Raw genomic sequence first — 16,095 nt, 5'->3', positions numbered from 1 at the left:
GCTGAGCTCCCCCCGACCCCATGTGATTTTCCTGTGAGGATAAGGACTTGACCCTGATCATGGGACTGCAGCCTTCACTGCTCACTCCCTTAGCCTCATGCTTTCCCCCCAGCTCCCTGGTACTCAGCAAGACACCCATGCACACTCCTCTTGCCCTTTTCTCTCCCTCTCTTTCTTCCTTTCTCTCTCCTGATCCCTTTCCCCTTTCTTTCCCTCTCTTCTCCTTCCTTCCCCCACTTCTCCTCACCCCATTCTCTCTCTCCCTCTCTTGGTCCTGACTGCAGGGAGGTAGTCTGGTTGCTTTAGGGGAAGGCAACATGCTCTACACTTTCTTGTCTGTTTGCCCTTTGCCTGGTGAAGAGAGTCCCACAGTCTTAACCAAAAAGGGAAGCAACTCCCCAGACCTTTTCTTAATGGTATTTGCTAAGCGCTTACAATGTGACAAGCACTGTTCTAAGCACTGGGATAGATACAGTCAGGCCAGACATAGTCCCTGTCCCACGGGGCCTCAGTGTCTAACTAGGAAGGAGAACAGGTACTGAATCCCCATTTTTACAGTTGAGAAACCTGAGGAATAGAGAAGTTAAGTGCCTGGACCAAGGTCACACAGTCAGCAAGTAGCAGAGTCTGAATTAGAACCCAGGCCTTTTTTAAAATTGTATTTGTTAAGCATTTACTATGTGCCTGGCATTGTACTAAGCACTGAGATGGACACATAATCATCAGGTTGGACGCAGTCCACGTCCCACATGTGGCTCACAGTCTTAATCTCCATTTTATAGATGAGGTAACTGAGGCACAGAGAAGTTAAGTGACTTGCCCAAGGTCACACAGCAGACAAGGGGCAGAACTGGGTTTAGAACCCAGGTCCTTTGGATTTCCGGGTCCGAGCTCTAGGCGCCAGGCCATGGCTGCTTCTTGTAAGATCATTTTGGGCAGGGATCATGTCTACCAACTCTGTCTACCCAACTGCTTAGTACAGTGCTATGCACACAGAAAGATCTCAGTGAATGCGATTGATTGATTGGTTCTGACTCCCAGGCCCATTCTCTTTCCACTAGGCCATGCTGCTTCCCTATTGCTTCCCTAGTCGGGCATTGTCTGACTTGCCCCAGGGTGCTAACAGCTCCCCTTTTAAAAGGTGGATAAGTGTCCCCTTCCCTCTTTTCTCCATCGGAAGACCTCTCCACTGCTTGGATTCCACTTTTTCCTGCTCCTCCTCCAGCAGGCAGAATCTGCACATTCCTTTTCTTTAATGGTAGAAAAGTCTTAATGCTGCACTCTGGGTGGCTCAGTAAATTATTGGTGTGATGATGATAGCGTTGAGAACCTCTAAGACCTGTGCCTGACTCGACTCTAAGCTGGCACCTCTTTATTCTGTGGCTCAGTTTATACCCCTATAAAGTCTTAGTGAAACAGATTTTTTTTTTAAGTGAATTCTTGTTGAGAGTCCAAGGTGAATAGATGGGTCTGTTCCAGGAACCCAATCACAGCTTTCAGCTGCCTTCTGGGAGGAAGAGGATGGTACTTTAGGAGGAGTGGTGTGGGCATAGCACTGGGCCCTCCGAGGAGAACACCCCACTTCAGCAGCCAACCAATGCCGGTGGCACCTGCCCTAGATGTCTTCCCTCCAGGGAGTTTGCCATTACAGCCATCCCTTCACCCTGCCTCCTCTGATGTCTGGGAAAGGAGGGCCAGTAGAGAGTGCATTCCTCCCTCTCTTGTCATCCTCCAAGTGATGGAGGGAGAAAATTAAGTGTATATGGAGAAGAACCTTTACCGATTCCCTTTGGTTGTTGTCCTCCATTTCCCTCCCCATCGTCTCGATTCCCTTTGGTTGTTCCTTCATTCCCTTCCCCACACTCTTGCAAAGAGTACCGTGTGTGCCCCTTACAGTGTACAAGATTGTACGCTCCTTGAGGGCAGGAATCGTGTTTAACAGCTCTATTGTATTGTACTCTCCCAAATGCTTAGTTCGAGGCTCTGCACACAACGCCCAGTAAATATCATTGACTGATTGATAGAGCATGCTCCAGCCCTGCTGTACTCTGGAGGAGTGACCTTGGGCTAGACTTTACTCTGCAGTTCATTGCCCCAGGCTCCTCTTCCCTGGAGGACTGGTCTCTCTCAAACCTCCCAGAGCTGACAGACCAGCCCTTCCCGTTGTATTTCCCCTAGCCAGGGCCCTTCCCTGCCCCCTGCAGAGAGTTAGGGAAACAAAGGGGCTATAGGAAGCAACAGGTTCCCATCAAGAGAGAACAGGAATGCAGAGCAAGTCTTGGGTTGGAGGGAGGCTGCTGCCAGCCAAGTGAGCAGGGTAAGATCTGGGGAAGTTTCTACTCTCCTCAGCTAGCCAGCCCTCAGCCCCCCAGCCCCAGCTCCATCTATGTTCCTGGTGGGCAGGGCCACACTGTCCCCTCTCCTTATTTAGCCCCCGGCACCCGTTCACCCACAGTGATAAAAATGGCTCAAGCCGGACGTCCCTGGGGGAATGTGGAGCTGTGGGAAAGCTCCCAGCCTGCTGTGAGAGGACAAATCATCTAAACCGCTCTGCTGCGTCCCCCTTCGGCCTCTCCCCTCAGAACCCACCCAACGCAAGCCAGGCCCTGCCAGAGCCCCAGGGCCGGAGAGGGCCCGTGGCTGAGGAACTGGCTGTGACAGAGGGCGAAGCCAGAGAGGGGCTCATTCTGTGCCTCCTCAAGGACCAGAGTCCTCCACTCCCAGGCAGCTGAAGGGACCGGATGCAGCAGAAGTAGCTCTTCTGGAACGTTGGATCAGGGGCTGCCTGGTGCAGCGAGTGTTTCCAGGTCTTTCCCCCCATTGCTGCCATCAAAATTGGGGAACAAGGGCTGCTTCCCTGGACCGTGATGTTGGCTCAGTAAATTTCTTGTGAACCTAGGTTACCATCACAGTCCAGTCTCAGCGGGCAGGTCTCTGTGCCCTGCCCATATTCCCCCACTAGGAAGGGACAGTCAGGGAGCCCGGGGCTCTTGTCTGCAGGTTGTCTCTTGGCCTGGTGATGGTCCTGTTGACCAGGGGAAAAGTGTCCCCACCCCAGTGGGGAAGCTAAACTCTCCAGCTGTTCTCCAGCCCCACAAGAGCTTCTCAGCCTCCTCCCACTTAGTTCTAAGAAGGTTCCTTGGTTAGCTGGTCTGTGGAATGGGAGACTAGGCCCTGTCACCACCTCCCTGTGGGACCTAATCTCTCTGGGGCTCAGTTTCTGCACCTGTAAAATGGGGATGACTGCCCCTCCCTCTCAGTCCACTCTGCAGGGTAAAGAATGGACCCAATAGAAATTCCTATGACTTCCTCATGTATAATAGAACTCTTTAAGCCTCTTGTGTTTTATGATTAATTATTTGTGTATGTGTCTGTGTTCTTTTTTTCCCATTGGGATTATAGATTCTCTGAGCTCTTTCTTCTGTAGCTCCCCATTACTCTTAGTACATGGCTGTGTACACTGTGAACCCTCAAAATGACTGAAGTGCTTTGAACTCCTCAGAGAGGCATACTGTGGAGTTCGAGGTCATGTGATGATTAATAATCTTGAACTCAGAGTTGCTTGTTCTCTAAGCATTGACTGTACCCTCTGGCTCTGTCTGCCTGGTGGTCTCTCTTCCCAGAAACCATTTGGAGCTGGGGAGAGAATGATGAATTTTTCGCTGCCTAGAAACAGGGATCTGACCTTTAGAAACAGCTGGGATTTTTCCCTCTCAGGCTCCCTTTCACGGCCACTCAACCCCAGATTGGTTTGGAGTAAAGCTCAGCCTCCTGGGACCCAGGAATAGAGTCTGCACAGGCCGAGTTCGGGTCACGGCTCTAAGCCCTCAGGGCCAGGGTACGCAGCGCAGGATGGACCCTGGCTGGGTGGGTTGAATACAGCCCATTCCCCAAATCTCTACAGTACTCCTGCTTCAGACTTTTGGGTTTGGGGAGAAGAGGGAGCCAAGGTAATGAGGGGATGCTATGCAAATATAAGCTTTTTTATGTGCACAGTGTTAACAGGAGACGGGCTCCTGGATCTAAGGGTTCCAGCAGCCTACTAGAACTGCAACCGATATCTATCAAACCCCACCTGAGTAAGGTGGGATTCTTTGAAAAGAGGGATAGTAATGGTATTTCTGAAGTGTTACTGTGCACAGAGAACTGTAACAAGTGTGGGGAAGGAGTACACAGGTGGGATTTAGACACAGACCCTGTCCCTCAAGGGACTCACACTCTGAAAATAAGCCCAGATCTACTTCTGGCTTGGATGGACTCACTTCTGGTCCAACTCAGGACTCAGATACCACAGTCCAAGGTCGGAGTTATCCTGGGCAGGCAGCGCAAACAGCTCTCAATCAATGGTGTTGAGTGCTTAATGTGATCCGAATTCTGTACTAAGCGTTTGGAGAATAGAGCACAACAGAGTTGGTAGACACATTTTCTGCCACAAGCAGCTTACAGTCTAGTAGTCTGGTCCTGGTTTTAGATGGGGGGCGGGGAGGGGGAAGAACAGGCAACTGCTGGATGCTTGGATGAGTTAAGTAAATGGGAAGGGGCTCTGGGGGTGGGTGATCCAGGCTCTGGAATGGAACTAGGGCAGGGTCTGCTGTTGCTTCCTGAGGAAAGAACGTGATCTGAAAGCACTGAGCCAGAGCTCAGCAGGGCCTTACCTGGCCTGCCCTCGGTTCCCAAGAGAGCCGTTTCCTGTCTATCCCATTGTCCTCCCTCTTTTAGGGCAGCTCTCCTGGATGCTCCCCCCCACCCCAACTCCCTTCATTCAAACCCAGCACGGGGCCTTATTGCTATTGTTTTGTCTGTCTGTGTCCCCCGATTAGACTGTAAGCCCGTCACAGGGCAGGGACTGTCTCTAACTGTTACCAATTTGTACATTCCAAGCGCTTAGTACAGTGCTCTGCACATAGTAAGCACTCAGTAAATACTATTGAATGAACGAATGAATGAATGCCCTCTTCTTACATCCCAGAGTCCGATTCTCCTGGGTGATATGTTAATGTTAATCCCGAAACTCTTCCAATTTGGGGCACTTCCTTCTCCCAGCTTTCAGTTTTTGGTGACTGAATCTAGAGCTGCATCATTGGTCTGGAGACTGGCCAGTGCCTCTGCCATCTTCTGAACTCTGATAGTCCCTAACCAGTCCTGGAGCCTGGGCTAGCTGGCCAGTTTTCTGCTCTGCTGCAGTCTGACAGAGCTGGGGCATATCTTCCCCAGCTCCTGGATCCCAAAGGGACCAAACACGTGGCACAAGGGCATAACCACGCTTAGGCTCTGGTACCTCTATTAATCCTTCCAATGGGAAGCCTGGCTCCTGCTGCAACAGCACTTAATTTGTATGGATACAGGAAGTGCCTATCCTTCCTTGTGTCCCACTCTATCTGTCCTCTGGCACTGGCATGGAGGCAAGCGGTGTCTCTGATGGGGAGAAACCTAGGATCGTGCTGGTTCGTGCCACCCTGGCCAGCGTCATGGCTGCTGGCATCTGCGGGGCCCCAGGCACACAAGTAGGTGGGTGGGGGAGACAGGAGGCCTATTGTGTACTGGGGTGAGGGGAGCCACATAGCTGAGCGGGATCCGTGGCCCGCGTGGGTGGCTGCGGGTAGAGTCCCCTGGGCTTGCCAGTAAATATTCCCTGGGTTGCCATCCCTGTGGGCATTCCCCGAAGCTGCTGCTGATTCCCCACATCTCTGCTCCCACCCCTCCATCCCCACCCAGCTGGAGGTCACCCTGGACCTGGCTGAACGGCGCCGGATCCGCTCGGCCATCCGGGAGCTGCAGCGGCAGGAGCTGGAGAGAGACGAAGAAGCCCTAGCCTCCAAGCGCTTCCGCTCAGAGCGCCAGGAGAACAAAGAGAACTGGCTGCAGTGAGTATCGGAAGAATGGCGGGGCTGAGGAGATTGGGAGGCCGGGAGGGGGTGAGGTGAAGGAGGCCAAGAGGGGTCGAGGTGAGGGTGCCCAGGGCTACGTCTCCCTTCCTGAGGAGAGTTGCCTTCCTGCCTCCCGGAACTGTTTTTACCCCTGAAAGCTGGGTTCCTCCTGGCTCAGAGACAGCATTAAGCCATCAAGCTCCGCCATCCAGGCTGGAAGTGGAGTTCAGTCAGTCGATTGTATTTATTGAGCACCTACTGTCTGGAGAGCACTGTACTCAGCACTTGGGGAAGAACAATATAGCACTATAGCAGATGCGTTCTCTCCCTACAGTGAGCTCAGAGTCGAGAAGGGGAGATCCATTAATATAAATAAATAAAATTACAGATATATATATATATATAAGTGCTGTGGAGCTGGAAGGGGGTTGAATAAAGGGAGCAAGTCAGGGTGCCGCAGAAGGGAGTGGAAGAAACGGAAAAGAGGGCTTATTCAGGGAAGGTCTCTTGGAGGAGACGCGCCTTCAATAATACTTCGAAGGGGGGGAGAGTAATTGCCTGTTGGGTATGAAGAGGGAGGGATTTTAAGGGCGGAGGCAGGACGTGGCTGAGAGTCGAGGTACAGTGAGTAGGTTAGTATGGGAGGAGCAAAGTGTGCTGGCTGGGATGTAGTAGGAGAGTAGTGAGTGGGGAGGGGCTGTGGAAGGCTGGGCTCGGGCAGTCCACCAGCCAAGCACACATGGAGTGAGTGGGAGGTGTTGTGGGCCAGGGGCCCACGATGTTTACGGGGTGCTGGAGGTTGGGGACCTGGAAGCAAGCACTCTGGCTGCCCAAGCCTCGATCAAGGCTGAGCTTGGCTGGTGGGCAGGAGTGCTGCAAGGTGGCAGCTCACCAACTTCCACGTTCCCCAGCCACGTCCTCCAGATCTTTTCTCACTGCTTGCTCTTCTACTCCCTCTGCCATGGCCCTTTCTCCTGCGAACCCTCATCCATCGCTCCTTCTCCTGTGACCTCCCCTCCAACCAAGGCTAGGTCTCTCTCCCCTCTCCCTGCTCGCTTCATAGTCCTGTGATTCCTGTCCTTGTCTGGATGTGTGAGTTGTGTATGTGTGTCCCTGTGGGTGCTGCAGTGCTGCTCTGCACATAGTAAGCGCTCAGTAAGTAACATTGATTGATTGAGTGGATGGGTGCTATGCACCTTTGTACTTCTATCTTAGTGTCATACTGTACCTTCCTCTCACTTTTCTGCCCTCCTAGAGCTCTACATATATTAAGCAATTAATAAATGCTATTAATTATTACCATACAGTTCCCAGCAGCAAGAGGAGGAACAGCGGGCAGCTTTGGCAGCGCTATCTAGGAAGCTCGAGTCCATCAGCGATGTAGAGGAGCTGACCACCCTGGTGAGTGGCCCCAGGGAAACAGACGCAGAGGGGACAAGGTCCAGGAGATCAGGCTAGGTAAGAAGGGGCCCGTCGCACTCCCTGATGTCACCGTCTCTTGCAGCTACGAGGAGCCGGCGAATACGAGGAGCGGAAGCTGATCCGTGCTGCCATCCGCCGGGTGCGGGCTCAGGAAATCGAGGGTACGGCTCCCTGCCATTTTCCCGTCCCCCTCCATGTTCCCTGGGTATGGGTCACGGGGCAAAACTCACCTCTGACCCACCTGTCTTTCCTTCCAGAGGCTACCTTGGCTGGGAGACTGTGCAGCAGAGGAGAGAGTGAAACAAGGGCAGCCCGGGGAACAGCTCGGGGCCGTGAGCGTAAAGCCAGCAGCTCAGAGGTCAGGGGGGGCCCTACCTACCCAAGAGGGGAGTAATGCAATCCTGGTTGTGTTTATAGGGGTCTGTGCGTGTTTCGGGGAAGATATGAGTACATTGTATAAGTGTGTGTGTACCCCAAACAGACGTTGGGGTGGGCATGTCGTGTGAACTAAGGTGTTCAGGTGGGAGGTGTCCTGGGTTCATGGACCAGGGTGGGGCTAGGTGTCTCTGTGTTTGTCTTTGCATTTGAAAGTCAACAGTGTGGGTCTAATAGAGGAGAGATCTTTGGACACAGCAGGTGCAGGAGAGTGAGATGGGCCCCCCTACCCCCCCACCAGAGGTAAGGCCCAGCTGATATCAGTCAGTGTTTTTATTGAGCACTTACCGTGGGCACAGCACTGTTCTAAGCACCTGGGAGAGAGTGCCGTACAACAGAGGTGGTTGACACGTTCTGTTCCCACGGTGAGCTCCATAAGGAATTGTGTTTATTAAGTTGTACTCTCTCAAGTGCCTAGGCGGGTGCTCTCTGCATACCCAATAAGAACTCAATAAAGACTCTCGATTAGTTGATACGGCCACTGCCTTGGGAGTGTATGTAGTTTCCCAAGATGCCCGTAGAGGCCACTATCATACTTAAAAGAGGTCTCTCCCCGTGACAACTTGTTAAACCTCGGCCAGTTGGTTCACTGGGGAGAAAAGAGCAGGGAAGCAGAAAACACCGGCAAGTAGGCCTCGTTCCATCTAGGCTTCACTCCTGTAGGTTGAGATGAATATTTCAGCCTGTGTGTATGTTTAGAGACATGATAATAATGGAATTTATTCATGCCATAATGTAGTGGGATGATATGTACATATTGATACCTGCAGCATTTCCTGGACTCAATTTTACCTCCTGCTTACCTCTTGGGTTATTCTCTCCTAGGGGGGTTGTATTTGCCAGCTGTTAGCTGGGGTCTGCGTATTGGACACGGGCACGTTAATGGGGCTCTACGCCCACTCCGTCTTGGGTCCACACACCCCTTTCCAGGGAGCGGATGACAGAGCCTCAGAGTGACATGGGATGAAGTTAAGAGGGGAAAACCCACATGTTCCCCGGGATGGAGTAACCTGTGCTCCTGCCTGGCCATGTCTCTCCATCTTAAGGTTGTAGTTAATGTTTACCTGAGCCCTCATAGCCTCCCCGCTCTAACCAGCCTAGTAGCCCTTCCTATTTCTTCCCAGTACTTCCTTAGAATTTCTCCACTCTCTCTTGTCAGCCCACTCCTAATCATGAGCTGTAGGGACTCCCTTCCCACATGGTGCTCCCAGGGACAAGACCTGGAACCCCATCTGCAGAGAAACTGGTGACCCGTGAACAAAGTCAGGAAAGGAGTCCAGAAGCTGCCAGCCTCCCCCAGGCTAAGGATTCTGGGGGATGAACAGGCCCACTGAAAAGGGAGCCACAAGGCTCCAGGGCCTCTAGCAGTTGGGAGCTTCATTGAAAGTCTTAGCTGAGGGCTGAAACTAACTCCCAGGGCCGGGGTGGGTCATTCTGGTTAGAAGGAGCTGGAGGGTTGAGGGAAATAACTACCCTCTCCCCACCAAACCAGGTTCCAGGAGCAGGGCTTGTCCTGAGTGTTCTGTTAGGGGAGGGGGGAATGAGGTGCACAACAAAGAGAGAGGCAAGCTGAGAGGGGTACTGAGGCAGAAGGCCTGAGGATTTGGGGAGACAGTCATAGATTGAGGGCAAGGGCAGCCTAGCTGCAGCCACTGTAGGTCACAATACTTCCTGAGCCTTTACAAGTAATGCCGGCATTAAGCCTTTCCAGGTTGGGCCCAGAGGTTGCTTTGTCAACTGAAGTGGAGCAACTGGTCCCAGTCCTTTCTGAAGCTGGCCGCCCCACATAGTTCCTCACTTGATCTTATCCTTACTGGCAGAAGCTTGGGGGGCAGGGGGAATTGTAAACAACCCAACCCTGCAAAGTAGGAGGCGTTGTAGCTCTTGTTATCCAAGGGATGGCGGCTTGTGTGCATGTGGGTGTGTGCACCCCCGTGACCAAGCATACGTGTGAGTGTGTGCTAATTAAATGAGCAAGACTTTGTACATGTGTGCTAATGTACTCCTTTGTGTGTGGAGTGTATGCACATGTGTATGCATTTACATTTCTAAGGATGGTACATGTTTGTGTGTCTGTCCTTGCACACGTACACACACATGTCTGCTAGGAGAGGAGATGCTACCAGGTCTGTTTGTGTTTCCTCATTTGCCACACCTGGACCCACCTTCCCTTCCGATTTGCATTGTCCTCTCCTGCCAGCAGCCTCCTTGGGCAATGTCTGTTTGGCTCTAACAGAAGTGGTCCAGGTGTGGGTCCCAGGAGGCTGGTGATTCAAGAAAAAATGTGGAGGTGCCGGGAAGGGCCAGCCCACCCAGACCTCACCACCCTTCCTCTCTTCTGGGTGCAGGAGCGAGAAGAGCCAGTGGAGCAGGAGCAGATTGGAATCCGAGTCCAGGTCCAGGTTCAGGTCCAGGAGCTGCACAGTGAACGGCAGGAGGAAGAGTCTTCTGGCCCAGACTCCAATGGTAGGGCCTCTGGGGGAGGGGGAGGGACTGTGGGCAGGGGGCAAGAGGGTGAAGACTGGGGTGGCAGGGAGTGGGCTTGGGAGATGGGTGAGGGGAGGTGGGGTTTGGAGAACATGGGGATGACTTGGGTCAGGAAATTAACACCTCTCTATTCCCCCAGATATGGCTTCCGGGACCCTCTTGATCCTGGACCCGCCTGGCCCCCAGCCCCCAAGTCTGCCCACCCCACCATCTACACCTTCCTCCCCAGAGCCTCCCCAGAACCAAGATGGGGCAGGAAGTGGGGACTCAGTTCCTGATGAGGCAGAGGAGTTGATTGGCAAGAGGCCTAGCAGCCCCACATGGAAAGAACCACAGCCTCAGAGCTCCTTCAGATCGGTCAGCCCCAGCGAGCAGGATGGGGAAGAGGACGCCTGCCCTGCAGCAGCTCCCGGCAGCCTGGAGCCTGTGGCGGGACTGATGAAAGAGAGAGGCCCCAAGGACCCCCCAACCCAACGGCCCAGCAATGCTGACCAAAACAGTGAGGTAATTGGCCTCTCATAGGGGCCCAGAGAGGAGACAGAGACTTTAGGAGCTCCAGGAGCTGTCCTAATCATCCTCTGGGGACTGACCCTAAACTGGAGTCCACTCATCTAGGGAGCTGTTCCACTCGGGTGACCAGCGTCCAGAGCTGGGCAGGCCTTCATCCCATCCTGGTGGCACGGGTTTCCCCTCTGACTAATGTGCTTTAGTGGAAAGAGCATGGGCTTGGGAGTCAGAGGTCGTGGGTTCTAATTCCAGCTCTGCCACTTGTCTCTGTGTGACCTTGGGCAAGCCACTTAACTTCTCTGTGCCTCAGTTACCTCATCTGTAAAATGGGGATTAAGACTGTGAGCCCCATGTGGGACAACCAGATTACTTTATATCTACCGCAGTGCATAGAACAGTGCTTGGCACATAGTAAGTGCTTAACAAATACCATTATTATTATTATTATTATTATAAGAGCCCTGGGGATTGAAACTCAGGGGTACTGGGAGGATTGCCACGGCTGTGGGGTAGACTCCCTGCCCTCTTTTAATGTGCCTGTTCTGGGAGCATTCAAGTTTAGAACCATAACGCTCCCTTCTTTCGGTGGGTTGCTTAGGACTTTGTTGTGCGGGGTGTGTTCTCTTACTCAGCTCCTTCCCGGACACAGAGACCAGGCGGCCGAGAAGACGGTGACAGTCCCAGAGAGGAGGAGAGCTGGTAAGGGCCTGCGGGCTACCCTGTGCTAGAGAAGTAGCATGGTCTAGTGGATAGAGCACGGGCCTGGGAGTCAGAAGGTCACGGGGTTCTAATCCCGGCTCCGTCACTTTGCTGCATGACCTTGGGCAAGTCACTTCACTTCTGTGTGCCTCACTTACCTCATCTGTAAAATGGGGCTCGAGACTGTGAGCCCCATGTGGGTCAGGGACTGACTCCAACCTGTAGATCATATATCTACCCCAGAACTTAGTACAGTGACTGGCAAGTAGTAAGTGCTTAACGAATACCATAATTATTATTTTCTCTCTGGCCCTGGGAGGCTGCGCTGTGGTTGAGGTGCGGGAGGTGGTTGGTCGGGAATAAGAAGTCCCTTCTAGTGGAGAGTCTGGGGTCTTCCTGCTGGAATGTGCCTTTTGGCCCTCGGGCAGCGGGAGCACTGCCAACCTGTTTGGATCAGACCCTAGTTTGCCCCTAATAGGGTGGGTAGTTTGCAAACTTTTCCAGATCTCAGGGCTGCCTGGAAAACCAGAAAATCACCTGAGTAGCCCTGGGCCTCTGACCTGGGGAAGCGGGGAAGGACTTCAAATAGGGCCAACGCCGTGTCTTCTCCTTTACCTTGGTTGCTCGAAGATTCGCAGTGCAGGTGATAGCCCTGGCTCCCAAGGGTGGAGAAGTCTGTGACTCATTCCGGGAGCAGCAGGGGAGCGCCCGGGGAGACCCCAGGAGCAGCCTGGGCTTCTTCCCATCCCTTATCCCTTGGGCTGTTGGGGAGGCAGCACCCTTGAGGGTCACCTCCCCCTGCTGGGATGCAAACCCGGGCCTGCCCACCGTGGCCCAGCACTGACCCCAACCAGCAGCTCATCCCTCACGGTGAAACGGGGAGGGGAGATGTTTACTCAGCACCGGTTCCCCTGGTCGTCCGCGGCAGGCCCACGGCAGGGCCATGAAAGGGAATCTGGCTTCCCAGCAGCCGGCAAACTGCAGCCTTTTACATTCTTTTTCCCAATAAGGCTGGGAGATTGGGATCGAGTTGTCTCCAGCCTCTGTCCTGGGCTCGCTGTCCCCGCCCCGGCCTGCCTGCCTGCCCCACTCCTGGGCCGTGGGCAGGTGGGGGTCACTCTTCAGCCAGAGGTTGCCTGGGCCCTTCTGAAAGCTATCGGGGAAAAAAGAGTCCCAGAGAGGAAGGATCGCCCTTGGCGCTGGCCCCTGCCCAGCCCTGCCCAGCCCTGCCAGGTTGCTCTCAGGGACAACGGGCTCCGTCCCAGCCAACACCGGGGGGCAGCTCCCAAACCAGAGGAGATGAAGGACATTTAAGGTTTAGGTCTGGCTCCTTGAGACATGGGTTTGAGAATTAATTGACCAGGGAGTGCAGCAGTATGGCAGGAAGCTAAATTTTGGTTTTTCTTCACGGACACGAGCTCTCCTCTGTGGCCCTGGCCAAGCAGCTTGGCCTGCCTTCGCCATCAGTCTCCTTCCCTGGATCCTTTGATTGGAAATTCCCTTTCCTCCCAGGCTGGGGGGGAGAGGTGTGGCTTCTGCCTGAAATTTTGATGAAGAAGAGCCGGGGGGGATGGGGAGGCAGGGTAGTCCAGTGAGCTCCCATGACCCAGCCCAGAAACAAGGGTCCTAGCTTACTCCTCCAGAAGCTGCAGGTCCTGACTCCAAAGTCCTGTCCTGGTTGCTGGCTGGAAGGTGTTGTGGGGAGGGGAAGGGAGGAAGGAAAATGGAGGGACAAGTGAGTAGGAGCAGGAAATGAGGTTACTCTGGGCATTTAAAATCGGAATGAGAGAATCAACCGCTTCCCACCCCCTCCCCACATCCTGCCCCTCTAATGAAGGAAGGGATGAGGACAAGAACAAGAAGATGTGATGTCTATGAAAGCATAAGTAATGGGAGATGGATGTGTGTGTGGTTGAGGAGGAATGGGAGTGTGGGGGGAGAGAGAGTGTGTGTGTATTTGTGTGTGTGTGTGTGTCATAGATGTTTATATAAGGGGAGAGCATATAGTGGGAAGCAGTGTGGACCTGAGGGGGTTATTGTGAAGAGTAGCAAGTTGTGTGTGTGTGTGTGTGTGTATATGTGTGCATGAAAAGAGTGGATGTATAGGGAAGTTATGGCAGTGTATCTGATAAATGTTTGAATGAGGGGAGAGTGTGTACAGAAGTGTTTAAGAGGAAAGACGTAAGACGTGAGAGGAGTGTGCTAGAGGGGAAGAAATATGAGGGGGAGCGTGGATGTCAGGACTGTTTGTATAATGAAAGAAGTATGTGATGTGTTGGGTGAGCTGGGTAAGGGAAGTGTCTGAGGAGTGCGTGGAGATGTGAGAGAAGAAGAGGTGGGTGTCTGTGAGAGAGAGAATGGAGGGTGCATGTGGGTGTCAGAAGCAAGAAAGCAATTTAGAGGAAAGGACAGTGTTGGAGGAGGAGATTTAGAGGGGAGAAGCGAGATTATGTGAAGAAGATGTAGGTGACCGGGAGGGTCCATGTGATAAACAGCTTGTGTATGTGTTGTGGGGGGTGAGGGTATGTGGGGAAGTGGGGAGGGGTGTTAGTGAGGACTAGTTGGGCAAGAAGAATATAATTTCCCTTATCCCTTTCCATATTTTTTGGCACCCCTGCTCTCAGTTGGATAGAGTTCCCAAGCACGCATGGGAAACTTTTCCCTCACCTCACCTCTATTCCCCTCACTTCCACTTATCCTTGGGCTACAATCTTTAGGGTCTTGAGACTCTTTCCAGGCAGCAAAAAGTCCCTGCTTGGAAAGGATGGGAGAGTGGGGAGAAGGGGAGGGCAGCAAGGGAAAAGGCAGGATTGTGTGAAGGGGAAGCCAAGGTAAATGCAGAGAGAGACAGCGGCCTGGGACAACTTGAGAGTCGAGTTGCCCTCCAGGCTCTTTTGCCATCCTCTGGGCTTCCGGCTGCTCTCTGCTATTGTAACCAGGGGCTGCTCTCTGCTCTGCTCTGCTTTCCTCCCTGCATGTGGCTCTGCTGCCCCCTGCCTCGGCTTCTCACACTCTGGCTGGCTGCTGGCAGAGCCCCTCCGTGACATCCCGAGCCTGACCAGGCCCCTAAGCCATCGCTTCTGTGAACGTTCCTTGTCACTGCGCATCCCGCGCACGGCTCAAGCTACAGGTAATGTCCCCAGCATTCACTCTTCCCCTATACCTTGGGTCCCTCTCTGGACGGGGCCCCGTCTTGGTCCTGGCCTCTAACCTATTCCAGTGATAATGCCCTCACCTTCCCTCCCCTCCCCCTCCACCCCTGCCATTACTGCCCCACCTCCTCCTCCTCCTCAGAGCTCCTCACCCCTTTGTCTGACCGTCACTTTGGTACTGTTGCTCCTCTGGTTCATTCCTCTGTGGTCTCTGGTGTCTGCTGGGTCACTACCCTCCACGCGACAGAGACCGCCTAGAGAGAGGGGCAACCGATGGCTCCATCATCCAGCTGGCAGGAGGTCCCAGGAAGAGGAAAGAGGAGAGGCACTTGGGCAGAACAGGTCCCTAAGCTCTGGCTATTTGCAATTGCTGCTGCCATTGAGCGGCAGAGTTCAGCATCCCCCCGTGCTCTCCAAGGGCCCATCCTGGACCCAGAGCTCTGCTGCTCCTGGTGACTTCTGCCCAGGAGCCCTGTAAGAGGGTGACCAGAGGGCCAGGAACCTGGCCATTTTGTCCTGGAGCCCTGTGAGGTTTGTACCCCTCGGGTCCCACGGTGGGGTTGGGGATTCCCCTAACCTTGGCTCCTGTGTCTCCTTTCCAGAGTCCCCAGGGGCAGGCCCAGCCGGCTCTTCCCCCTTCCAGAGGGCCAACTCTGTCCGTGACCGGGCCCGCAAATTCACATCGGAGGCACCCACCCCGCCTCCCCTAGGCCCCGGACAGCGTGGCATCAGCACCCCCCGGGGCCCCCGCATCCTGCAGCAGCGGTTGCTCACCCCTGGCCCCGGGGAATGGACTCAGGGTGGGACCCGGGGGACCCCGAGCTCACTCCGGGGCAAACCGGAGGGTGGCGCCCACCCAGCGAGGGCAGCCGAACCCCCGGGCAACGCGCAAGGCGGACTCACGGGCAGTGTGCGGGGCCGGCCCTCCCCGCGGGGGGAGCCGGGGACGCCGGGGTCCGCCCCCTCATCCCGGGGCACTGGCGGCAGCAGAAGCAGGAGTGGGAGCAGCTCCTCCAGGCAGGGAGAGAGTGGCTTTGCCAGAGCGGGGGCTGAGGAGTCGGGCTGCCCTAAAGAGGAGGCCCCGGTGGGGCGGAGCCTGCTGACGTCCCAGGGAAGGCCCCTTGAAAACGGAGAGAGGGGCCCCTGTCCCAGCTCAGAAGAGCCCAGCTCCCTGCCCAGCACTGCTGGGTCCAGCCAGGACAGCTGTGCTAGGGAGCCCTATTCTGGAGCCACCGAGAGCAACATGAAGACGACTTTTACCATCGAGATCAAGGACGGGCGCAGCCATCCAATTAGCAGCCGCGTGGTGGGCCCTACAGGCAACCAGCGGGCAGGTGGGTGCCCATTTTCTGCTGGGCTGGGGCACCGCTGGGGCCAGAGAGGTCCTGGACAGCAGCAAGGGCGGCATCAGCGAGAACAGCGAAGGTGGAGATGGTCTTGCTGCCCAGCTCTGACAGTGGGGTGTTGGTGCGAGGAGGGTGGTCTCCTGGGGTAACCTGCTCTCCCCCGGCTGGATCTTGCCCCTG

General features: G+C 54.5%; 1 protein-coding gene across 7 annotated transcripts in view; it reads left to right on the top strand.

The window, feature by feature from the left end:
* The window catches only part of SMTN (smoothelin), a 47,984-nt gene that overhangs the window by 13,055 nt on the left and 18,834 nt on the right, over positions 1-16,095 (top strand). For 5 of the 7 annotated variants that reach the window (XM_029058352.1, XM_039910546.1, XM_029058350.1 and 2 more), the window contains exons 3-11: positions 5,716-5,864; positions 7,175-7,268; positions 7,372-7,450; positions 7,547-7,647; positions 10,073-10,190; positions 10,351-10,715; positions 11,351-11,417; positions 14,449-14,547; positions 15,172-15,903. In XM_029058352.1, coding sequence (XP_028914185.1) covers positions 5,716-5,864; positions 7,175-7,268; positions 7,372-7,450; positions 7,547-7,647; positions 10,073-10,190; positions 10,351-10,715; positions 11,351-11,417; positions 14,449-14,547; positions 15,172-15,903 — 1,804 coding nt within the window. The remainder of the gene's footprint in view (positions 1-5,715; positions 5,865-7,174; positions 7,269-7,371; positions 7,451-7,546; positions 7,648-10,072; positions 10,191-10,350; positions 10,716-11,350; positions 11,418-14,448; positions 14,548-15,171; positions 15,904-16,095) is intronic. The other 2 variants (XM_029058351.1, XM_029058353.1) reach the window with 2 other exon arrangements.

This window comes from Ornithorhynchus anatinus, chromosome 2 (genome assembly GCF_004115215.2).
Source record: "Ornithorhynchus anatinus isolate Pmale09 chromosome 2, mOrnAna1.pri.v4, whole genome shotgun sequence".
NCBI lineage: Eukaryota > Metazoa > Chordata > Mammalia > Monotremata > Ornithorhynchidae > Ornithorhynchus > Ornithorhynchus anatinus.
This window is presented reverse-complemented; position numbering and strand designations above follow the sequence as displayed.